This window comes from Bombina bombina, chromosome 2 (assembly GCF_027579735.1).
Source record: "Bombina bombina isolate aBomBom1 chromosome 2, aBomBom1.pri, whole genome shotgun sequence".
NCBI lineage: Eukaryota > Metazoa > Chordata > Amphibia > Anura > Bombinatoridae > Bombina > Bombina bombina.
Window position 1 is genome coordinate 182095074 of NC_069500.1, and position 26268 is coordinate 182121341.

At 41.4% G+C, this 26268-nt stretch overlaps 1 protein-coding gene across 2 annotated transcripts in view; it reads left to right on the forward strand.

The window, feature by feature from the left end:
* Positions 1–26268, forward strand: part of AP3B1 (adaptor related protein complex 3 subunit beta 1) — a 1155804-nt gene that overhangs the window by 722753 nt on the left and 406783 nt on the right. For both annotated transcript variants that reach the window (XM_053701376.1, XM_053701377.1), the window contains exon 15: positions 1191–1367. In XM_053701376.1, coding sequence (XP_053557351.1) covers positions 1191–1367 — 177 coding nt within the window. The remainder of the gene's footprint in view (positions 1–1190; positions 1368–26268) is intronic.

Consider the following 26268-nt stretch of genomic DNA (forward strand, 5'->3'; position numbering starts at 1 on the left):
TCCTTTCGTTATTCTTAACAAGGACTCCCATTAAAGTGACTGAACAAGTTGTTAAAGCCACCTTCCATTCCTGAATAAAATCATCAACCAAATCATACGTGGGAAACTTTTTGATACGCTATCCTTTCGGAACTCGTTCTGCATCAATATAGTGCTGGAATGCAGTGATGTCCCTCTGCAAATGCAGATCACTAGTAAGCAGCTTCTCTAAAAAAAAAATGTCCCTTTAAATACATCAGCTACAGATTTTTTTTTTGTCAAAAAAATGTTTTCTTGATTGTAAATTAAAGAGAGAAGCTTTTTGTGTTACGCTACCCTCCTAGACAGAGCTTTTTTGTTTTGTTTTTTTACTTTTTTGGGGTAATTTTACAATTAATTCTGAATTTTGTGAATAAATAGCTTGTCAAAACTGTCAACCACTGAAAGCTCTCTTTATGCCAAAAAAGTATATAAATCGTTTTCATAGTTAAATAAAAAAAATAAAATAAGTTCTATTTCTGTTTAAATGGAGTGATAGCAAAAATGCTAAAAATCCTCCAGTACTTTGGCCAAGTTGTTCTCTGAAATTCCTGGTAGCACAGGGGCTATATTACAATATATCAGCCAAGTCTTAAAACAAATGAACATCCTTTTTTTCTGGAATTATTTTTCAAAAGTCCAACTCAACCCACTGTTTGCATTAGTTAGAGGAGCCAATCTGGGCTTTAGTCGACAGACAACAAGGCTAGCCCCGACAATAATGTTAGTATAAAGTGCATAGAAGAAAGAAAAACGAGGAACTGCAGACTCTTTTCCAAAGTGGTTAGTTTATATATATATATATATATATATATATATATATATATATATATGTGTATGTATATATATATATATATATATATATATGTATAAACCATTTTGTTAAAGGTGCATGAAAGAAAATGCTTAAATGTTGTTATTGCACTTTTCATTGCATGTAACTATATCATATATACATAGGCATATGTGCATGGCCACCAAACACCAACTACCTCTGAGTAGTGCATTTCTGTAGATATGCTTTTTATCCAAGGATAGCAAGAGTACAAAGTACATTTGATAAAATAAATACATTTAAATGGCTTTTAAAATTGCATACTAGGTGTGAAAGCTTAATTTTGACTTACTTGTTCCTTTAAGTAGTAATCTATTTAGTTGTATTACATTTTCAGGTTCCCATGGCAAGAGCCAGCATTTTGTGGCTTATTGGGGAGTATTGTGAACGTGTTCCCAAGATTGCTCCAGATGTATTGAGGAAGGCAGCAAAAAGTTTTACCTATGAGGATGATCTTGTAAAATTACAGATCTTAAACCTTGCAGCAAAATTGTACCTAACAAACTCCAAACAGGTAAGATCATTTTATATTGGCAGCATTCTTTAAGCCTACTACATAACATTTAGTAATACAGTCCTGAAATTATTCTTTTTAACAACATAAAATGAGTCAATTTGCCAGTGATAAGTACAGTTCTGACTGTGAGTGTCTCATAAGTGAGGTAATTAGTGCTTTTCTATTGATACTGATTCCACCACTACACATTATTGGGTAGGAACAGTTTTTTCAAGTTTGTTATTTTTGCACTGACTGATTACAGTATAACAATGTTTATTATATATGGGAATATGATTTATAATTTAGTATAAAAGCTGTTATCCCTTGTGAAGTTATGTAAAACGTTTGTATTTTACGGTTTAGAGTTATAGTACAAACATTACAATTATAGGGATACTAAACTCAAATGTTTTCTTTCATGATTCAGGTAGAGCATGCAATTTTAAGCAGCTTACTAATTTACTCGTATTATCAATTTTTCTTTGTTCTCTTGCTATCTTTATTTTAAAAAAAGCAGGAATGTAAACTTAGGAGCCGGCCCATTTTTGGTTTAGAACCTTGGTTACGCTTGCTTTATTGGTGGCTACATGTAGCCACCAATACGCAAGCGCTATTTAGGTTGCTAAACCTAAAATCGGACAACAGTGGTGCCAATCATTGGTGGGTCGTAGGGTGAGGAGGGAGGCAGGTGGGCGGCCCATCACTGGATGGGGGCGGGAGGTGGGTGGGATGGGCAGGACCGCTACAGTACAGGAAAAAACATAAGAGCGGCAGTACGCGGGAAGGAAGGAGGGGAAAGCAGAGAGATGGGACTCCTGTTGTAAATAGTTGGGTAGAGGGTGGGAAATCGATCTGGGAGGGTAAGGAAGGGGGACAGATACACTACAGAAAAAAAAATATTTTTTTTTTATTTAAAAAAACAAAAAAGACTGAAAATTACAGCAAACTGGGTACTGGCAGACAGCTGCCAGTACTTAAGATGGTGGTCAATAGGTAGAGGGGGGAGGCTTAGAGAGCTGGTTGGGGGGTAAGGGGGGGATCCTACACTGCAAAAAATATTAAAGAAAAAAATTATAAGCTAAAATTAACCCTACAAGCTACCTTATTAACCCCTTCACTGCTGGGCATAATACAAGTGTGGTGAGCAGCGGCATTTAGCGGCCTAATTACCAAAAAGCAATAACCAAAGCCATATATGTCTGCTATTTCTCCTACATTGGTGTGTCCGGTCCACGGCTTCATCCTTACTTGTGGGAATATTCTCTTCCCCAACAGGAAATGGCAAAGAGAGCACAGCAAAAGCTGTCCATATAGCTCCCCCTCTGGCTCCGCCCCCCAGTCATTCTCTTTGCCTGCTCTGAACAAGTAGCATCTCCACGGGGATGGTAAAGAGTATGTGGTGTTAGTTGTAGTTTTATTTCTTCTATCAAGAGTTTATTTTAAAATAGTGCCGGTTTGTACTATTTACTCTACAACAGAAAGTGATGAAGAGTTCTGTTAAGAGGAGTATGATTTTAGCAACAGTAACTAAAATCCATTGCTGTTCCCACGCAGGACTGTTGAAACCAGAGAACTTCAGTTGGGGGGAACAGTTTGCAGACTTTTCTGCTCCAGGTATGACTAGTCTCTTTTCTAACAAGACATAGTAATGCTAGAAGACTGTCATTTTCCCTTATGGGATCGGTAAGCCATTTTCTTAGACTCATAACAGAATGAAGGCTTATAAATGGGCTCTATACTGGTTGACACTATTGTGGGCTAAATCGATTGATTTATATAATATTTATATGACTTTTGGAGTGTTTTGTGACTTTGAAACACCTTTGGGAACGTTTTTATTACGCCTGGCAGTTGTTTAGAAACCTAATCTAGTCAGGAAGGCCCCTTCACTCTGGTATGCAGAGGGAGGAGGCCTCATTTTCGCGCCTCAGTTGCGCAGTTACTTTTGGAAGCAGTGCATGCAGCTTCATGTGAGAGGTTCCTGTGACCATAAAAACGATTTCAAGAAGGCTTATTTCTGTGGTGAATAACCCTCAAGGAAGGTAAAAGCCGCAGCAAAGGCTGTGGCAGAGACTGTAGTGGGTTTAAACTGGTAAATTGAACAATTAGCTCCGGTTTGCTCATTTAAGGGGTTAGAGACTTGAAATTTGGTGTGCAATACTTTCAAAGCATTAAGACAGAAGAAGAAGATCGGATATTTCCTTCATAGTTTTTCAAACATTCAGAAATAGTGTGCTCTGTTTATTATTTAAAGAGACAGTAACGGTTTTGTTTAAAAACGGTTTTATTGCATTAATAGCCTGCCAAAGTCTGTCTAACATGTCTATACCTTCAGATAGCATATGTTCTGTGTGTATGGAGGCCAAGGTGGTTCCCCCTTTAAATGTATGTTCAAATTGTGCCATGGCGTCCAAAAAAGTAAGGACAGTACTGTCACATTTAATAAGGTTGCCCAAGATGATTCTTCAAATGAAGGTAGTGGGGATAGTTCATCATCCTCTCCTTCTGTGTCAACACCAGTTTTGCCCGCGCAGGCGACACCTTGTACATCTAGCGCGCCAATGCTTGTTACTATGCAGCAATTAACTGCAGTAATGGATAATTCTATAGCAAATCTTTTATCCAAACTGCCAGCATTTCCCAGAAAGCGTGATTGCTCAGTTTTAAATACAGAGGATGAGCAAGTTGGCGCTGACGATAATTTATCTGTTATACCCTCACACCAGTCTGACTTGGCAGTGAGGGAGGGTCTGTCTGAGGGAGAAATTTCTGATTCAGGAAAAGTTTCTCAGCAGGCAGAACCTGATATCGTGGCATTTAAATTTAAGTTAGAACATCTCTGCGCCCTGCTTAAGGAGGTGCTAACTACTCTTGATGATTGTGACTCTTTGGTGATTCCAGAGAAATTGTGCAAAATGGACAAATTCCTAGAGGTCCTTGTGCACGCTGATGCCTTTCCGATACCCAAGAGGGTGGCGGACATAGTGACTAAGGAGTGGGAGAAGCCAGGTATACCTTTTGTCCCACCTCCTATATTTAAGAAAATGTTCCCCATTGTCGACCCCAGAAGGGACGCATGGCAAACAGTCCCTAAGGTTGAGGGGGCAGTTTCTACGTTGGCCAAGCGCACAACTGTTCCCATTGAGGACAGTTGTGCTTTCAAAGATCCTATGGATAAAAAATTGGAAGGATTGCTTAAAAAGATATTTGTTCAGCAAGGTTTCCTTCTCCAACCAATTTCGTGTATTATTCCTGTCACCACGGCGGCGTCTTTTTGGTTCGAGGAACTAGAACATTCACTCCATAAGGAGACTCCATATGAGGAAGTCATGGACAGAATTCACGCACTAAAGTTGGCTAATTCCTTTATTTTAGATGCCGCTTTTCAATTGGCTAAATTAGCGGCGAAAAATTCAGGTTTTGCAATAGTGGCGCGCAGAGCGCTTTGGCTAAAATCTTGGTCGGCGGATATGTCGTCCAAGACAAAACTGCTTAATATTCCCTTTAAAGGTAAGACCCTTTTCTCCAACATAGGTGTGTCCGGTCCACGGCGTCATCCTTACTTGTGGGATATTCTCTTCCCCAACAGGAAATGGCAAAGAGCCCAGCAAAGCTGGTCATATGATCCCTCCTAGGCTCCGCCTACCCCGTCATTCTCTTTGCCGTTGCACAGGCAACATCTCCACGGAGATGGCTAAGAGTTTTTTGGTGTTTAAATGTAGTTTTTATTCTTCAATCAAGTGTTTGTTATTTTAAAATAGTGCTGGTATGTACTATTTACTCTGAAACAGAAAAGAGAAGAAGATTTCTGTTTGTGAGAGGAAGATGATTTTAGCAAACGTTACTAAAATCGATTGCTGTTTCCACACAGGACTGTTGAGATGAAGTAACTTCAGTTGGGGGAAGCAGTTGGCAGACTTTTCTGCCTGAGGTATGATGGCCACATTTCTAACACGACTTGGTAATGCTGGAAGGCTGTCATTTTCCCTATGGGGACCGGTAAGCCATTTTCTTAGATTAAGTAAAAGAATAAAGGCTTTATAAGGGCTTAAAAAACTGGTAGACATTTTTCTGGGCTAAAACGATTACTTGCTAAGCATATTTGACAGATTATAGCGCTTTATAGTTATTATAATCTTGGGGATTGTTGTTAAAAAACGGCAGGCACTGTATGGACACCTTTTTCAGATGGGGGCCTTCTCTAGTCATAGGCAGAGCCTCATTTTCGCGCCACTAATGCGCAGTTGTTTTTGGAAGGCAAGTCATGCAGATGCATGTGTGAGGAGCTAAGATCCACTGAAAAAGCTTATAGAAGGCGTCATTTGGTATCGTATTCCCCTCTGGGCTTGGTTGGGTCTCAGCAAAGCAGATTCCTGGGACTGTATAGGGGTTAAATGTAAAAACGGCTCCGGTTCCGTTATTTTAAGGGTTAAAGCTTTCAAATTTGGTGTGCAATACTTTTAAGGCTTTAAGACACTGTGGTGAAATTTTGGTGAATTTTGAACAATTGCTTCATACTTTTTCGCATATTCAGTAATAAAGTGTGTTCTGTTTAAAATTTAAAGTGACAGTAACGGTTTTATTTTAAAACGTTTTTTTGTGCTTTGTTGACAAGTTTAAGCCTGTTTAACATGTCTGAACCATCAGATAAACGATGTTCTATATGTATGAAAGCCAATGTGTCTCCCCATTTAAATATATGTGATAATTGTGACATGGTGTCCAAACAAAGTAGGGACAATGATGCCACAGATAATAATAGTGCCCAAGATGATTCTTCAGATGAGGGGAGTAAGCATGGTACTGCATCACCCCCTTCTGTGTCTACACCAGTTTTGCCCACACAAGAGGCCCCTAGTACATCTAGTGCGCCAATACTTATTACTATGCAACAATTAACGGCTGTTATGGATAATTCTATTGCAAATATTTTATCTAAAATGCCTACTTATCAAAGAAAGCGCGATTGCTCTGTTTTAAACACTGAAGAGCAAGAGGACGCTGATGATAACGCTTCTGACATACCCTCACACCAATCTGAAGGGGCCAGGAGGGAGTTTTTGTCTGAGGGAGAAATTTCAGATTCAGGAAAAATTTCTCAACAAGCTGAACCTGATGTTGTAACATTTAAATTTAAATTAGAACATCTCCGCGCACTGCTTAAGGAGGTATTATCTACTCTGGATGATTGTGACAATTTGGTCATTCCAGAGAAATTATGTAAGATGGACAAGTTCCTAGAGGTTCCGGTGCCCCCCGATGTTTTTCCTATACCCAAGCGGGTGGCGGACATAGTAAACAAGGAATGGGAAAGGCCCGGCATACCTTTTGTGCCTCCCCCTATATTTAAGAAATTATTTCCTATAGTCGACCCCAGAAAGGACTTATGGCAGACAGTCCCTAAGGTCGAGGGGGCGGTCTCTACTCTAAACAAACGCACTACTATTCCCATAGAAGATAGTTGTGCTTTTAAAGATCCTATGGATAAAAAATTAGAGGGTTTGCTTAAAAGAATGTTTGTTCAGCAAGGTTACCTTCTTCAACCAATTTCATGCATTGTTCCTGTCACTACGGCAGCGTGTTTCTGGTTCGAAGAACTAGAAAAGTCGCTCAATAAAGAATCTTCGTATGAGGAGGTTATGGACAGAGTTCATGCACTTAAATTGGCTAACTCTTTTATTCTAGATGCCGCTTTGCAATTAGCGAGATTAGCGGCGAAAAATTCAGGGTTTGCTATCGTGGCGCGCAGAGCGCTCTGGCTAAAGTCTTGGTCAGCGGATGTGTCTTCCAAGACAAAATTGCTTAACATCCCTTTCAAGGGCAAAACACTGTTTGGTCCTGATTTGAAAGAGATTATTTCAGACATCACCGGAGGAAAGGGCCACGCCCTTCCTCAGGATAGGTCTTTTAAGGCTAGAAATAAGCCTAATTTTCGTCCCTTTCGCAGAAACGGACCAGCCTCTACTTCTACATCCTCTAAGCAAGAGGGTAATACTTCTCAACCCAAACCAGCCTGGAGACCGATGCAAGGCTGGAACAAGGGTAAGCAGGCCAAGAAGCCTGCCACTGCTACCAAAACAGCATGAAGGGATGGCCCCCGATCCGGGACCGGATCTGGTGGGGGGCAGACTTTCTCTCTTTGTTCAGGCCTGGGCAAGAGATGTTCAGGATCCTTGGGCACTAGAAATAGTTTCTCAAGGTTATCTCCTGGAATTCAAGGAACTACCCCCAAGGGGAAGGTTCCACATGTCTCAATTATCTTCAAACCAAATAAAAAGACAGGCATTCTTACATTGCGTAGAAGACCTGTTAAGGATGGGAGTAATTCATCCAGTTCCAATAAGAGAACAAGGGATGGGGTTTTACTCCAACCTGTTCATAGTTCCCAAAAAAGAGGGAACATTCAGACCAATTCTAGATCTCAAGATCCTAAACAAATTTCTCAGGGTTCCATCGTTCAAAATGGAAACCATTCGAACGATCCTTCCTACCATCCAGGAAGGTCAATTTATGACCACGGTGGATTTAAAGGATGCGTACCTCCATATTCCTATCCACAAGGAACATCATCAGTTCCTAAGGTTCGCTTTTCTGGACAAGCATTACCAGTTTGTGGCACTTCCATTCGGATTAGCCACTGCTCCGAGAATTTTCACAAAGGTACTAGGGTCCCTTCTAGCGGTTCTAAGACCAAGGGGCATTGCAGTAGTACCGTACTTGGACGACATCCTGATTCAAGCGTCGTCTCTGTCAAAAGCAAAGGCTCATACGGACATCGTCCTAGCCTTTCTCAGATCTCACGGATGGAAAGTAAACATAGAAAAAAGTTCTCTTTCCCCGTCAACAAGAGTTCCCTTCTTGGGAACAATAATAGACTCCTTAGAAATGAGGATTTTTCTGACAGAGGTCAGAAAATCAAAACTTCTAAGCTCTTGTCAAGTTCTTCATTCTGTTCTTCGTCCTTCCATAGCGCAGTGCATGGAAGTAATAGGATTGATGGTTGCAGCAATGGACATAGTTCCTTTTGCACGAATTCATCTAAGACCATTACAACTGTGCATGCTCAGACAGTGGAATGGGGATTATACAGACTTGTCTCAGATGATTCAAGTAGATCAAAGGACCAGAGATTCACTCCGTTGGTGGCTAATCCTGGACAACCTGTCACAGGGAATGAGCTTCCGCAGACCAGAGTGGGTCATTGTCACGACCGACGCCAGTCTGGTGGGCTGGGGCGCGGTCTGGGAACCCCTGAAAGCTCGGGGTCTATGGTCTCGGGAAGAATCTCTTCTCCCGATAAACATTCTGGAACTGAGAGCGATATTCAATGCTCTCAAAGCTTGGCCTCATCTAGCAAGGGCCAAATTCATAAGGTTTCAATCAGACAACATGACGACAGTTGCATATATCAACCATCAGGGGGGAACAAGGAGTTCCCTGGCGATGAAGGAAGTGACCAAGATAATTCAATGGGCGGAGGATCACTCCTGCCACTTGTCTGCAATCCACATCCCAGGAGTGGAAAATTGGGAAGCGGATTTTCTGAGTCGTCAGACATTCCATCCGGGGGAGTGGGAACTCCACCCGGAAATCTTTGCCCAAATAACTCAATTATGGGGCATTCCAGACATGGATCTGATGGCGTCTCGTCAGAACTTCAAGGTTCCTTGTTACGGGTCCAGATCCAGGGATCCCAAGGCGACTCTAGTAGATGCACTAGTAGCACCTTGGACCTTCAACCTAGCTTATGTTTTCCCACCGTTTCCTCTCATTCCCAGGCTGGTAGCCAGGATCAACCAGGAGAGGGCTTCGGTGATCTTGATAGCTCCTGCGTGGCCACGCAGGACTTGGTATGCAGACCTGGTGAATATGTCATCGGCTCGACCATGGAAGCTACCTTTGAGACAGGACCTTCTTGTTCAAGGTCCATTCGAACATCCGAATCTGGTTTCTCTCCAACTGACTGCTTGGAGATTGAACGCTTGATTTTATCAAAGCGTGGGTTTTCAGATTCTGTAATAGATACTCTGATTCAGGCTAGGAAGCCTGTAACTAGACAAATTTACCATAAGATATGGAAAAAATATATCTATTGGTGTGAATCTAAAGGATTCCCATGGAACAAGATAAAAATTCCTAGGATTTTATCCTTTCTACAAGAGGGTTTGGAGAAGGGATTATCTGCAAGTTCTCTGAAGGGACAGATTTCTGCTTTATCTGTTTTACTTCACAAAAGGCTGGCAGCTGTGCCAGACGTTCAAGCGTTTGTTCAGGCTCTGGTTAGAATCAAGCCTGTTTACAGACCCTTGACTCCTCCCTGGAGTCTTAATCTAGTTCTTTCAGTTCTTCAAGGAGTTCCGTTTGAACCCTTACATTCCGTAGATATTAAGTTATTATCTTGGAAAGTTTTGTTTTTGGTTGCAATTTCTTCTGCTAGAAGAGTTTCTGAGTTATCTGCTCTGCAGTGTTCTCCGCCCTATCTGGTGTTCCATGCAGATAAGGTGGTTTTGCGTACTATGCCTGGTTTTCTTCCGAAAGTTGTTTCCAACAAGAATATTAACCAGGAGATAGTTGTACCTTCTTTGTGCCCGAATCCAGTTTCAAAGAAGGAACGTTTGTTACACAATTTGGACGTAGTCCGTGCTCTAAAATTCTATTTACAGGCCACTAAAGATTTCAGAAAAACTTCTTCTTTGTTTGTTGTTTATTCTGGTAAAAGGAGAGGTCAAAAAGCAACTTCTACCTCTCTTTCCTTTTGGCTTAAAAGCATTATCTGTTTGGCTTATGAGACTGCCGGACGGCAGCCTCCTGAAAGAATCACAGCTCACTCCACTAGGGCTGTGGCTTCCACATGGGCCTTCAAGAACGAGGCTTCTGTTGACCAGATATGTAAGGCAGCGACTTGGTCTTCACTGCACACTTTTGCCAAATTTTACAAATTTGATACTTTTGCTTCTTCAGAGGCTATTTTTGGGAGAAAGGTTTTGCAAGCCGTGGTGCCTTCCATTTAGGTGACCTGATTTGCTCCCTCCCTTCATCCGTGTCCTAAAGCTTTGGTATTGGTTCCCACAAGTAAGGATGACGCCGTGGACCGGACACACCTATGTTGGAGAAAACAGAATTTATGCTTACCTGATAAATTACTTTCTCCAACGGTGTGTCCGGTCCACGGCCCGCCCTGGTTTTTTTTTTTTTTTTTTTTAATCAGGTCTGATGAATTATTTTCTCTAACTACAGTCACCACGGTATCATATGGTTTCTCCTATGCATATTTCCTCCTGTACGTCGGTCGAATGACTGGGGTAGGCGGAGCCTAGGAGGGATCATATGACCAGCTTTGCTGGGCTCTTTGCCATTTCCTGTTGGGGAAGAGAATATCCCACAAGTAAGGATGACGCCGTGGACCGGACACACCGTTGGAGAAAGTAATTTATCAGGTAAGCATAAATTCTGTTTTTGGGCCAGAATTGAAGGAAATTATTTCAGACATCACTGGGGAAAAGGGCCATGCCCTCCCACAGGATAGGCCTTTCAAGGCTAAGAACAAATCTAATTTTCGTTCCTTTCGCAATTTCAGGAACGGACCGTCCCCTAACTCTGCAGCCTCTAGACAAGAGGGTAACGCTTCCCAGCCCAAACCAGCATGGAAACCAATGCAAGGCTGGAACAAGGGTAAACAGGCCAAGAAGGATTGGCCCCCGATCCGGTAACGGATCTAGTAGGGGGCAGACTTTCTCTCTTTGCTCAGGCTTGGGCAAGAGATGTTCCGGATCCCTGGGCGCTAGAAATAGTCTCTCAGGGGTATCTTCTAGAGTTCAAGGAACTTCCTCCAAGGGGAAGGTTCCACATGTCTCGCTTATCTTCAGACCAGATAAAGAGACAGGCATTCTTACATTGCGTAGGAGACCTATTAAAGATGGGAGTGATACACCCAGTTCCAATAGCGAAACAAGGTCTGGGGTTTTACTCAAACCTGTTTGTAGTTCCCAAAAAAGAGGGAACTTTCAGGCCAATTCTGGATTTAAAAATTCTAAACAAATTCCTCAGAGTTCCATCATTCAAAATGGAAACCATTCGAACGATTTTACCAACAATCCAGGAGGGTCAATACATGACTACCGTGGACTTAAAGGATGCGTACCTACATATTCCTATCCACAAAGATCATCATCAGTTCCTAAGGTTCGCCTTTCTGGACAAACATTACCAGTTCGTGGCTCTTCCGTTCGGTTTAGCCACTGCTCCCAGAATTTTCACAAAGGTGCTAGGGTCTCTACTAGCGGTTCTAAGACCGAAGGGCATTGCGGTGGCACCTTACTTAGACAACATCCTAATCCAAGCTTCGTCCCTTTCCAGATCAAGGGCTCATACAGACATTGTATTAGCCTTTCTCAGGTCTCACGGGTGGAACGTGAACATAGAAAAGAGTTCTCTGTCCCCGTCCACAAGGGTTCCCTTTCTGGGAACAATAATAGATTCTGTAGAAATGAAGATTTTTCTGACAGGTCAGAAAATTAAAACTTCTAAATGCTTGTCAAGTTCTTCAATCTATTCCTCAGCCTTCCATAGCTCAGTGCATGGAGGTAATAGGACTAATGGTTGCAGCAATGGACGTGGTTCCTTTTGCTCGAATTCATCTAAGACCATTGCAAATGTGCATGCTCAAACAGTGGAATGGGGATTATGCAGACTTGTGTCCCCAGATTCAAGTAGACCAGGTAACCAGAGACTCACTCCGCTGGTGGTTGACTCAGGATCACCTGTCTCAGGGAATGAGTTTCCGCAGACCAGAGTGGGTCATCGTCACGACCGACGCCAGTCTCTTAGGCTGGGGCGCGGTCTGGAACTCCCTGAAAGCTCAGGGTCTATGGTCTCGGGAAGAGTCCCTTCTCCCGATAAACATTTTGGAACTGAGAGCGATATTCAATGTGCTCCTGGCCTGGCCTCACCTAGCGAAGGCCAGATTCATAAGATTTCAGTCGGACAACATGACGACTTTAGCGTACATCAATCATCAGGGGGGAACAAAGAGTTCCTTTGCAATGACAGAGGTATCCAAGATCATCAAATGGGCGGAGGATCACTCCTGCCACCTATCTGCAATTCACATCCCAGGAGTAGACAACTGGGAGGCAGATTATTTGAGTCGTCAGACTTTCCATCCGGGGGAGTGGGAACTCCACCCGGAGGTCTTTGCCCAGTTAACTCAACTTTGGGGCAATACGGATATGGATCTGATGGCGTCTCGTCAGAACTTCAAAGTTCCTCGATACGGGTCCAGATCCAGGGATCCCAGGGCGACACTAGTGGATGCATTAGTGGCGCCCTGGTCGTTCAATCTAGCTTATGTGTTTCCACCGTTCCCTCTTCTTCAGGCTGGTAGCCAGGATCAAACAGGAGAAGGCCTCGGTGATCCTAATAGCCCCTGCGTGGCCACGCAGGACTTGGTATACAGACCTGGTGAATATGTCATCGGCTCCACCATGGAAGCTACCTTTGAGACAGGATCTTCTAGTACAAGGTCCATTCGAACATCCAAATCTAGTCTCTCTGCAGCTGACTGCTTGGAAATTGAACGCTTGATTCTATCTAAGCGTGGGTTTTCAGATTCAGTCATAGATACTCTGGTTCAAGCCAGAAAGCCTGTGACTAGGACAATTTACCATAAGATATGGCACAAATATATCGTTGGTGCGAATCCAAGGGTTTTTCTTGGAGTAAAATCAAAATTCCTAGGATTCTTTCCTTTCCCCAAGAGGGTTTGGAGAAAGGTCTGTCAGCTAGTTCTCTAAAGGGACAGATATCTGCTCTGTCTGTCTTGTTGTACAAACGTCTGGCAGCTGTGCCAGATGTACAAGCGTTTGTACAGGCGTTAGTCAGAATCAAGCCTGTTTACAGACCTATGACTCCTCCTCCTTGGAGCCTAAACTTAGTTCTTTCAGTTCTTCAAGGGGTTCCTTTTGAACCCTTTGCATTCCATTGATATTAAGTTATTATCTTGGAAAGTTCTGTTTTTAGTTGCTATTTCTTCTGCTAGAAGAGTTTCTGAATTATCTGCTTTGCAGTGTACTTCTCCCTATCTGATATTTCATGCAGATAAGGTAGTTTTACGTACCAAACCTGGTTTTCTTCCAAAAGTAGTTTCCAACAGGAATATTAACCAGGAAATAGTTGTTCCTTCTCTATGTCCGAATCCAGTTTCAAAGAAGGAACGTTTGTTACACAACCTAGATGTGGTCCGTGCTTTAAAATTCTATTTAGAAGCAACAAAGGATTTCAGACAAACATCATCTTTGTTTGTCGTTTATTCTGGTAAGAGGAGAGGGCAGAAAGCCACTGCTACCTCTTTCTTTTTGGCTGAAAAGCATCATCCGATTGGCTTATGAGACTGCCGGACGGCAGCCTCCTGAACGAATTACAGCTCACTCTACTAGAGCTGTGGCTTCCACATGGGCCTTCAAGAACGAGGCTTCTGTTGATCAGATCTGTAAGGCAGCGACTTGGTCTTTGCATACTTTTGCCAAATTTTACAAATTCGATACTTATGCTTCTTCGGAGGCTGTTTTTGGGAGAAAGGTTTTGCAAGCCGTGGTGCCTTCCATTTAGGTAACCTGATTTGTTCCCTCCCTTCATCCATGTCCTAAAGCTTTGGTATTGGTTCCCACAAGTAAGGATGAAGCCGTGGACCGGACACACCAATGTAGGAGAAAGCAGAATTTGTTTACCTGATAAATTTCTTTCTCCTACGGTGTGTCCGGTCCATGGCCCGCCCTGGCTTTTAGTCAGGTTTAAAAATTTTTGTTTCTGTACACTACAGTCACCACGGCACCCTATGGTTTATCCTTTTTCTCCTAACCGTCGGTCGAATGACTGGGGGGCGGAGCCAGAGGGGGAGCTATATGGACAGCTTTTGCTGTGCTCTCTTTGCCATTTCCTGTTGGGGAGGAGAATATTCCCACAAGTAAGGATGAAGCTGTGGACCGGACACACCGTAGGAGAAAGAAATTTATCAGGTAAACATAAATTCTGTTTTCTGAACAAAGGGGATCCCAGAGAAGCATTTACAACAATTTGTGCCATGATTGCACAAGCTGTTTGTAAATAAGTTCAGTGAAAAACCTATAATTGAGAAAAAGTTAACTATTTTTTATATTTGATCACATTTGGCGGTGAAATGGTGGCATGAAATATACCAAAATGGGCCTAGATCAATACTTTATGTTGTCTACTAAAAAATATATATATATCGTTTTGATAGGTAAATATAAATAAGAGAGGCTCAATTTCTGTTTAAATGTAGTGAGGCCAAAAATGCTAAAAATGTTCTTGTCTTTTGGGGAAGTTTTTGCCTGAAATGCCCAGTCCTTAAAGGAATTCTAAACCCACATTTTTTTCTTTCATGATTCAGATAGAGCATGAAATTTTAAGCAACTTTCTAATTTACTCCTTCGTTCTCTTGCTATCTTTATTTAAAAAGCAGGAATGTAAAGCTTAGCAGCCTGCCCATTTTAGGTTCAGCACCATGGATAGCGTTGGGTTATTGGTGGCTGACATTTACCAATAAGCAAGCATAACCCAGGTTCTCAACCAAAAATGGGCTTGCTCCTATGCATTACATTCCTCCTTTTTAAATAAAGATAGCAAGAGAATGCAGACAAATTGATAATAGTAGTAAATTAGAAAGTTGCTTAAAATTGCATGCTCTATCTGAATCATGAAGATTTGAAAATGCCAAGTTGAAAACATAATAGCTCTTTAGTTTGGACATGTTGTAATGAGTATTCGGGCTGCTGTAGACACATTAGAATGTTCTGGAAAAACTCGAAGGCCAAGACAAATATGTTCATTTAGATAGCAGAGATGTAGTCTGGGAAACATTCTTACTGTATGAAAGAAAATGGCATGGTTTTGTATGAGCAAAAGCAAGGCGGGAAATGAAGATATGCACAGCTTGTAAATGGTTTTGGGGCATAGCATTATTTAGGAAAGGAAGCCTGATGTGAGATTATGCTTTAATTCGGGGCTGGTTCTGTAGGACCCGGTGGCATTTAGCAGAGACCCCAAATGGCTTGAGTACTACTAGTTAAGAGTAAATTCCAAGTGTGCCACCTTTAGTGTGCTTTTTCAATAGTATATTACAGTAATCTCCAAGTGTGCCACCTTTAGTGTGCTTTTTCAATAGTATATTACAGTAATCTCCAAGTGTGCCACCTTTAGTGTGCCTTTTCAATAGTATATTACAGTAATCTCCAAGTGTGCCACCTTTAGTGTGCCTTTTCAATAGTATATTACAGTAATCTCCATGTGTGCCTTTTCAATTGTATAGTACAGTAATCCCCAAGTGTGCCACCTTTAGTGTGCTTTTCAATAGTATATTACAGTTATCTCCAGTGTGCCACCTTTAGTGTGCCTTTTTAATAGTATATTACAGTTATCTCCAAGTGTGCCACCTTTAGTGTGCTTTTCAATAGTATATTACAGTTATCTCCAGTGTGCCACCTTTAGTGTGCCTTTTTAATAGTATATTACAGTTATCTCCAAGTGTGCCACCTTTAGTGTGCCTTTTCAATAGTATATTACAGTAATCTCCAAGTCTGCCACCTTTAGTGTGCCTTTTCAATAGTATATTACAGTAATCTCCAAGTCTGCCACCTTTAGTGTGCCTTTTCAATAGTATATTACAGTAATCTCCAAGTGTGCCTTTTCAATAGTATAGTACAGTAATCTCCAAGTGTGCCACCTTTAGTGTGCCTTTTCAATAGTATATTACAGTAATCTCCAAGTGTGCTTTTCAATAGTATAGTACAGTAATCTCCAAGTGTGCCACCTTTAGTGTGCTTTTTAAATAGTATATTACAGTAATCTCCAAGTGTGCCACCTTTAGTGTGCCTTTTCAATAGTATATTACAGTAATCTCCAAGTGTGCCACCTTTCGTGTGCCTTTTCAATAGTATATTACAGTAATCTCCAAGTGTGCCACCTTTAGTGTGCTTTTTCAATAGTATATTACAGTGTGCAAGATACAGTGAGCCCTCTGAGTACCATCTTTAAGTAATCCCTGAGTGTGCCAGCTACTGTATGCCTTCTTGATGCCACTTTACAGTAATCCCTGAGTGTGCCAGCTACTGTATGCCTTCTTGATGCCACTTTACAGTAATCCCTGAGTGTGCCAGCTACTGTATGCCTTCTTGATGCTATTTTACAGTAATCCCTGAGTGTGCCATCTACTGTATGCCTTCTTGATGCTATTTATCAGCAATACCTGAGTGTGCCAGCTACTGTATGCCTTCTTGATGCCACTTTACAGTAATCCCTGTGTGCCAGCTACTGTATGCCTTCTTGATGCCTCTTTACAGTAATCCCTGAGTGTGCCAGGTACTGTATGCCTTCTTGATGCTATTTTACAGTAATCCCTGAGTGTGCCAGCTACTGTATGCCTTCTTGATGCTATTTATCAGCAATACCTGAGTGTGCCAGCTACTGTATGCCTTCTTGATGCCTCTTTACAGTAATCCCTGAGTGCCAGCTACTGTATGCCTTCTTGATGCTATTTATCAGCAATACCTGAGTGTGCCAGCTACTGTATGCCTTCTTGATGCCTCTTTACAGTAATCCCTGAGTGCCAGCTACTGTATGCCTTCTTGATGCTATTTATCAGCAATACCTGAGTGTGCCAGCTACTGTATGCCTTCTTGATGCTGCTTTAAAGTAATCCCTGTGTGCCAGCTACTGTATGCCTTCTTGATGCTATTTTACAGTCATCCCTGAGTGTGCCAGCTACTGTATGCCTTCTTGATGCTATTTATCAGCAATACTTGAGTGTGCCAGCTACTGTATGCCTTCTTGATGCCTCTTTACAGTAATCCCTGTGTGCCAGCTACTGTATGCCTTCTTGATGCTATTTTACAGTAATCCCTGAGTGTGCCAGCTACTGTATGCCTTCTTGATGCTATTTATCAGCAATACCTGAGTGTGCCAGCTACTGTATGCCTTCTTGATGCCACTTTACAGTAATCCCTGTGTGCCAGCTACTGTATGCCTTCTTGATGCTATTTTACAGTAATCCCTGAGTGTGCTAGCTACTGTATGCCTTCTTGATGCCACTTTACAGTAATCCCTGTGTGCCAGCTACTGTATGCCTTCTTGATGCCTCTTTACAGTAATCCCTGAGTGTGCCAGGTACTGTATGCCTTCTTGATGCCTCTTTACAGTAATCCCTGAGTGTGCCAGGTACTGTATTCCTTCTTGATGCTATTTTACAGTAATACCTGAGTGTTTCAGCTGCTGTATGCCTTCTTGATGCTGCTTTAAAGTAATCCCTGAGTGTGCATATCCACAGGTTTGTGTTAGTATATGTCATTGAGCATATTATGGTATTTATATCTATTTCTTTCATGTAATTAGCAAGAGTCCATGAGCTAGTGACGTATGGGATATACATTCCTACCAGGAGGGGCAAAGTTTCCCAAACCTCAAAATGCCTATAAATACACCCCTCACCACACCCACAAATCAGTTTTACAAACTTTGCCTCCTGTGGAGGTGGTGAAGTAAGTTTGTGCTAGATTCTACGTTGATATGCGCTCCGCAGCAGGTTGGAGCCCGGTTTTCCTCTCAGCGTGCAGTGAATGTCAGAGGTATGTGATCATTGAATTCAAATATTGCCTATTTGAATTCAATGATCTCCTTCTACGGGATCTATTTCATAGGTTCTCTGTTGCCTATTTGAATTCAATGATCTCCTTCTACGGAGTCTATTTCATAGGTTCTCTGTTATCGGTCGTAGAGATTAATCTCTTACCTCCCTTTTCAGATCGACGATATACTCTTATATATATATATATATATATATACCATTTCCTCTACTGATTCTCGTTTCAGTACTGGTTTGGCTTTCTACTACATGTAGATGAGTGTCCTGGGGTAAGTAAGTCTCATTTTCTGTGACACTCTAAGCTATGGTTGGGCACTTTTATATAAAGTTCTAAATATATGTGTTTAAACATTTATTTGCCTTGATTCAGGATGTTCAACGTTCCTTATTTCAGACAGTCAGTTTCATATTTGGGATAAAGCATATGAATAAATCATTTTTTCTTACCTTAAAATTTGACTTTTTTCCCTTTCTGGGGCCTCTGTCCCTGACCCCAGATTTTCTGACGCAAACATCTGTGTAATACTCAAACCCAATAAAGATCCCACGGTGCCCTCCTCTTACAGGCCGATCTCCTTACTAAATGGAGACTATAAACTACTAACTAAAATCCTGGCTAATAGGTTGGCAGAGGTGCTTCACTTTCTGGTGCACCCCGATCAAACGGGCTTCGTCAAGCATCGTTCCTCGGTATTCAACCTGAGGAAAACGCTTGCGGTCATTGACCACTACCACAGAGCCCACGTATCCTCCATAGATAATCCACTGCCTGACGCTTGCCTTTTTGCTGTAGACGCTGAAAAGGCGTTTGACAGGGTGGAATGGGACCATCTCTATACAGCGCTGGCCAAATTTGGAATAACGGGGCATTTCCTAGAGGTCATACAAAGACTGTACGACTCTCCCTCGGCATCCATAATCATAAATAACGGTTTGTCTCCCTCCTTCGAGCTAGGTAGGGGAACCAGGCAAGGTTGCCCACTGTCCCCGCTCCTATTTGATCTGGCAATTGAGCCACTAGCCTGTTACATACGCCAACACTGTCCTGGCCTTCGGATTCACTCACAACTCCTTCACCTATCTCTCTTTGCAGATGACTTGCTACTTTATGTGAGCGATCCTGCCATGAATCTGCCTGGGCTGTTGGAAATTCTATCGACCTTTGGTAGATTCACTGGTTATAAAATAAATATTGACAAATCGGAAGTCACATGGCTCCAAAATAGTAAAAATAGCACACTTAGCGACACTAACGTACATGTCACAGCTGGGTCCTTTAAATATTTAGGCATCCAACTCCATGTTGACCCTATGCTCCTCTACAACCTCAATATTCCTAGAGTCATAACTAGTACCCAGGCTCTTATCAGAAGCTGGCGGGGGCTCCCCTTAACTTTACATGGTAGAATTCACCTTCTCAAAATGATCATCCTTCCTAAAATTTTATATCCCTTGCAGATGCTCCCTCTCCTACTCCACAATAAAGACATTCAAAATATTACTACTATATTTGCCTCATTTGTTTGGAGCCAGAGGAAGCATAGGATTAGTAAAACTAAACTATCTATGTCAGTGAATGCGGGAGGCCTTAAGTTTCCAAATATCCAATGGTATAATTGGGCGACGCTAGCTAAACTGACCATGGGGTGGCTTACCAAATCTACCTACTTTAGCCCCGCCGTGGAACTGGACTTAATTGCACCTCTCAATGCAGCTTATCTACCACATGCTAAACTATCCTCCCTCCCCTCCCACATCTCTCAAAGCATACTCTTTCGGGACCCCCTTAGAGCGTGGCACAGAATGTGCAGATTCTGGAAAATTGACCATGAGACCACCAAATATTTACCTCTCCAAGGGAACCCCAAATTCATCCCGGGATACACTACACGGGCCTTCCACATATGGGAGACCCTTGGGCTGACTTCTATCGCGCAACTTCTAAACCCCACTACATTGCAAATCCTACCTTTCCAGGCTCTGAGGGAGACACACAACCTTCCACCGGGCACAATGTTTGCCTATTTCCAATGTAGACACTATGTTAGGGCCCTCATTACTACTAACCAGCTCACGAACACTAGTTCCTGTATAGACAGATTATACCGCGCTACGCTACGAGGCTCACACTCAATTACCAACATATACAACGAGATAGTGGCCCATTTGGAGCAACAGGCTCTACAGACAATACACGACAAATGGCAGGGAACAAGGACAATATCTATCACCATGCCTGACCTAATTGATAGCTTCTCCAGGGTCCATATGGCCACTCTCTCGGCGTACTCGAGGGAAGCCCACACTAAACTCCTCCACCAGGCATATATTCTCCCGAAGCTTCGAGCTAAGATGGTACCGCAGGCAGTTGACAGCTGTAGTAAGTGCTCTTTCCCGTCCCCGGACATTATACACCTCCTTTGGGACTGCCCCAAACTTGTTGGACTGTGGGGTAAACTTGGCTATTGGCTACAAAGGGTCTTGGGCGACAGAGTAACCTTGACGTCCACCAACATTATATTTTTACACGATTTCGAAGTAATATCGAAATACCGAAAATTCCTCTACTCTGTAGTGCTCCTTACTAGGAGACTAATCTTGCAATTCTGGGCGTCTAATAAGCCCCCCTCCTTTAGAAAGCTCCTTCATGCCATACACAACCAAGTGCTTATAGAACAATCAGATGTACAGGGGGATTTAGAGAAAAGAATTAAAGTCTTCATACATAAATGGGAACCCTATCTCTTACATGTATCCCCACAGGTGCGAAATAGGATAATCTACCCCTTCCGTAACTCTTTGTTCATGTTGGAAGAAAACCTTCATGGCAGATGGTGTCTCCCTCCCCCAACTTCCACATCTTGAGAGCTATGCCATATCTCACTTCTAAGCCTAGGCCTCATCCGGCCCTGATACACTTGCCTTTTCTTCCCCTGTGTGCCGGGGTGCGAGTACCCCCCCCCCCCCCACTTCTATCCCCTGGAGTGGAGGGTTTGATCAAGGGCTTTCTCACCCTTGTTATGTGTTAAGTTAATGTTTGTTTTATGTTTGTTATAATAGAAAAATGCTGGACTCTGTAGCAATGTGAAACCAATCTTGCTTTTAGCAGCATTTGCTTCTCAATTTGTGCTTAAGTAATAGTGACTCTGTATATATTGTTCTCATGTTGTGGTGGAGCCAGTAACTATATAAATAAAGTTATTAAAAAAAAAAAATTTGACTTTTTCCTGTGGGCTGTTAGGCTCGCGGGGGCTGAAAATGCTTCATTTTATTGCGTCATTCTTGGTGCGGACTTTCTTGGCGCAAATTTTTTTTTGTCATTTCCGGCGTCATACGTGTCGCCAGAAGTTGCGTCATTTTTTGGACGTTTTTGCGCCAAAAAATGTCGGCGTTACCGGATGTGGCGCCATTTTTGGCGCCAAAAGCATTTAGGCGCCAAATAATGTGGGCAGCTTTTTTGGCGCTAAAAAAATCGAGCGTCATTGTTGTCTCCACAATATTTAAGTCTCATTATTTATTGCTTCTGGTTGCTAGAAGCTTGTTCACTGACATTTTTTTCCCATTCCTGAAACTGTCATTTAAGGAATTTGATCATTTTTGCTTTATATGTTGTTTTTTCTATTACATATTGCAAGATGTCTCAGATTGTCCCTGAATCAGAAGCCACTTCTGGAAAAACGCTTAACTGAGTTTCAGTTCTACCAAAGCTAAGTTCATTTATTTTAAATGTTATAAATGTTTATCTTTAGCTATGGTTTGTAATAAGGTATTATGATATACTTTTACATGCAGAATCCATTAGTGTTTATGCTTTATTGCCATTCTTACATTTTATGTACAAGAAATATTTAGAAGATTTATAAGAAATATTTTCTGATTCTATTTTAAAGGCTTTGTCTGACTTCGTGCCTTCTAATAAAATTTTTAGGTCTTTTTCACTTCTTTTTTAATTATTGAAGTTTCAAATGACCAACAATATACTGATTTATCCTTCTCTGATGATGTTTTTTCTCTTTCAGAAATTTTCTTCATCAAATATTGACACTAACAAATCTACTTTTATTATTTTTCTATTGTTAAAGTACATTTGTTCTTTGTTGAAAAGGTGTTGATTATTTTGGATATTAAGGTAACTAGTTCTTTAAGACTAGCTGACACTATTTCTGCCTATTTTTTTCTTCTGTGTTTTCAGAGGTTTTCTTTCCAATTCCCCATTCTAGGGAATGGAATAGGCTGAGAATTTTCTTTTATTCCTTTTTCAAAGGTTTTAAACTATATTCTTTGCCAGCAGTTAAATTCAATTTGGAGGGTTCTCCAATTTATTGGGGCTATCTCTGCTTCTACTAATTATGCTATTGTTTCTATAGCAAAATAGTATTTATTTTCCTTTAGATAGTTGTATCTTGTTTATGGAAAATTATTTAGTTTCAGGTACTTTTCTTGGTCCTGTGATTTATTTGGATATTGCAATTGCTTCATTTTTTCTGTTTACTTTAAGATCAAGTATCAGATTATGATTTATTTTAGCATTGTTAAAGGACAACATTTACTAGACTAGGTGCTGTTGCATTTGTCTTGTTGTTTTGCATTTATTGATTATGCAAGTCCACTGTATTGGCTGGTCCTTTAAACTGGACTATCATGCTAATAATTTCATTTGTGTCTTCATTTTATTGAATATTTTCGCAAATGTAGGTTAATCTATGTCTTTAGCTATTTTAGCTAGAAGAATTTTGTTCTAAGATAATCAATTATTTGTTTTATAATTGGATTCAATTCTTAACTGTTACTCTGGGCTTCAAGATTGAGTTCTAAGACTAAAACTTTAAGCTTATACTAGTTTAGTTGTTCTTATTAAGGAACGAATTCCTGAGTTCTTTCCCAAGTAACATGTTTGTAATTGGGGTTCGAAATCAGCTCCCTAATATTGCGATGTACGTGCCGTATTCCAGCTTGGCTGGTAAGGGGCAGGTTAAGACTTCTTTGAAATTTATTTGGTTCTATTTTGTCCAAATTTCTTTGATTTTATTCCAGTAAGGCTAACACTTTCTTTAAGTGTGTTTCTGTCCTATATATTTTGGGTACTGTTGAAGCATGACTGGGCACCCATGGGGTTCAAGCGCTGTTCAGACCTGGAATCTTCTGGGGTATTTCTTCCAGTTCCTTTTTTAGGAACCGGGTTTGGCATTTTATTCAAACTATTTTGCCTTTTTATGATCATTGATAGCATTATTTGTTTTCATTAGATACAATAAATGCATATTTTCATTTTTCTGTTTTCATTCATATTATTTTCTGAGGATACGGAATCTCATATGATTCACTTGCTCTTCAGGACATAGTTAGAGGATCTTTTTTTCGAAAGCTCTTGATTCCTCACACAAGGGTCACCTTTTTTAGGTTTCCAGAAAGTTTGTGTCACTGTCTTTGTCTCTATCAGACAAGGGATAATTCTATTGGGTTCCATCTGTCGGTACCTTTAGTCTCTATTATTTCCTTCAGTTGCTATATATGCATAGAAGTTTTAGGTCTTATGGCCACGGCATTGGATTCAATTCCCTTTGCTCATTAAGAACCTTTCCAGTTTTTTATGAGTGTTGTTTCTTCTAGAATATGGTTGGAGGATCAATTTACCAAAAAGTTTGTTGATTCCTCAGACAAGGGTAAACTTTTTAGGTTTCCTGATAGATTCAGTGTCCTTGACTCTGTCTCTGACGGACAAGAGACATCTGAAATTGGTTTCAGCTTGTTGAAACCTTCAGTCTCAATCTTTCCCTTCGGTATCCTTATGCATGGAAATTCTAGGTCTTATGACTGCTGCATTGGACGCGGTTCCCTTTGCTCGTTTTCACATGCGACCTCTTCAGCTCTGTATGCTGAACCAGTAGTGCAGGGATTATACAAAGATATCTCAATTAATATCTTTAAAACCAATTGTTCGACACTTTCTGACTTGGTGGACAGGCCACCATCGTTTAATTCAGGGGGCTTCTTTTGTTCTTCCAACCTGGACTGAGATTTCAACAGATGCAAGTCTGACAGGTTGGGGAGCTGTTTGGGGGTCTCTGACAGCACAAGGGGTTTGGGAATCTCAGGAGGTGAGATTACCAATCAATATTTTGGAACTCCGTGCAATTTTCAGAGCTCTTCAGTCTTGGCCTCTTCTAAAAAGAGTCGTTCATTTTTTTCAGACGGACAATGTCACAACTGTGGCATATGTCAATCATCAAGGAGGGTCTCACAGTCCTCTGGCTATGAAGAAGTATCTCGAATACTTGTATGGGCGGAATCCAGCTCCTGTCTAATTTCTGCAGTTCATATCCCAGGTATAGACAATTTGGAAGCGGATTATCTCAGTCGCCAAACGTTACATCCGGGCGAATGGTCTCTTCACCCAGAGGTATTTCTTCAGATTGTTCAAATGTGGGGACTTCCAGAAATAGATTTGATGGCTTCTCATCTAAACAAGAAGCTTCCCAGGTATCTGTCCAGATCCAGGGATCCTTAGGCGGAAGCACTGGATGCATTGTCACTTCCTTGGAAGTATCATCCTGCCTATATCTTTCCGCCTCTAGTTCTTCCAAGAGTAATTTCCAAGATTCTGAAGGAATGCTCGTTTGTTCTGCTGGTGGCTCCAGCATGGCCTCACAGGTTTTTGTATGCGGATCTTGTCCGGATGGCCACTTGCCAACTTGGACTCTTCCATTAAGACCAGACCTTCTGTCACAAGGTCCTTTTTTCCATCAGGATCTCAAATCCTTAAATTTGAAGGTATGGAGATTGAAGCTTGATTCTCAGTCAAAGAGGTTTCTCTGACTCTGTGATTAATACTATGTTACAGGCTCGTAAATCTGTATCTGGGAAGATATATTATCGAGTCTGGAAGATTTACATTTCTTGGTGTCTTTCAAATCATTTTTTCTGGCATTCTTTTAGAATTCCGAGAATTTTACAGTTTCTTCAGGATGGTTTGGATAAAGGTTTGTCTGCAAGTTCCTTGAAAGGACAAATCTCTGCTCTTTCTGTTCTTTTTCACAGAAAGATTGCTAATCTTCCTGATATTCATTGTTTCTTTCATGTAATTAGCAAGAGTCCATGAGCTAGTGACGTATGGGATATACATTCCTACCAGGAGGGGCAAAGTTTCCCAAACCTCAAAATGCCTATAAATACACCCCTCACCACACCCACAATTCAGTTTTACAAACTTTGCCTCCGATGGAGGTGGTGAAGTAAGTTTGTGCTAGATTCTACGTTGATATGCGCTCCGCAGCAAGTTGGAGCCCGGTTTTCCTCTCAGCGTGCAGTGAATGTCAGAGGGATGTGAAGAGAGTATTGCCTATTTGAATGCAGTGATCTCCTTCTACGGGGTCTATTTCATAGGTTCTCTGTTATCGGTCGTAGAGATTCATCTCTTACCTCCCTTTTCACATCGACGATATACTCTTATATATACCATTACCTCTGCTGATTCTCGTTTCAGTACTGGTTTGGCTTTCTACAAACATGTAGATGAGTGTCCTGGGGTAAGTAAATCTTATTTTCTGTGACACTCTAAGCTATGGTTGGGCACTTTGTTTATAAAGTTCTAAATATATGTATTCAAACATTTATTTGCCTTGACTCAGAATGTTCAACTTTCCTTATTTTTCAGACAGTCAGTTTCATATTTGGGATAATGCATTTGAATTAATCATTTTTTTCTTACCTTCAAAAATTTGACACTTTTTCCCTGTGGGCTGTTAGGCTCGCGGGGGCTGAAAATGCTTCATTTTATTGCGTCATTCTTGGCGCGGACTTTTTGGCGCAAAAATTCTTTTCCGTTTCCGGCGTCATACGTGTCGCCGGAAGTTGCGTCATTTTTTTGACGTTATTTTGCGCCAAAGATGTCGGCGTTCCGGATGTGGCGTCATTTTGGCGCCAAAAGCATTTAGGCGCCAAATAATGTGGGCGTCTGATTTGGCGCTAAAAAATATGGGCGTCGCTTTTATCTCCACATTATTTAAGTCTCATTTTTTATTGCTTCTGGTTGCTAGAAGCTTGTTCTTGGCATTCTTTCCCATTCCTGAAACTGTCATTTAAGGAATTTGATCAATTTTGCTTTATATGTTGTTTTTTCTCTTACATATTGCAAGATGTCTCACGTTGCATCTGAGTCAGAAGATACTACAGGAAAATCGCTGTCTAGTACTGGATCTACCAAAGCTAAGTGTATCTGCTGTAAATTTTTGGTAGCTATTCCTCCGGCTGTTGTTTGTATTG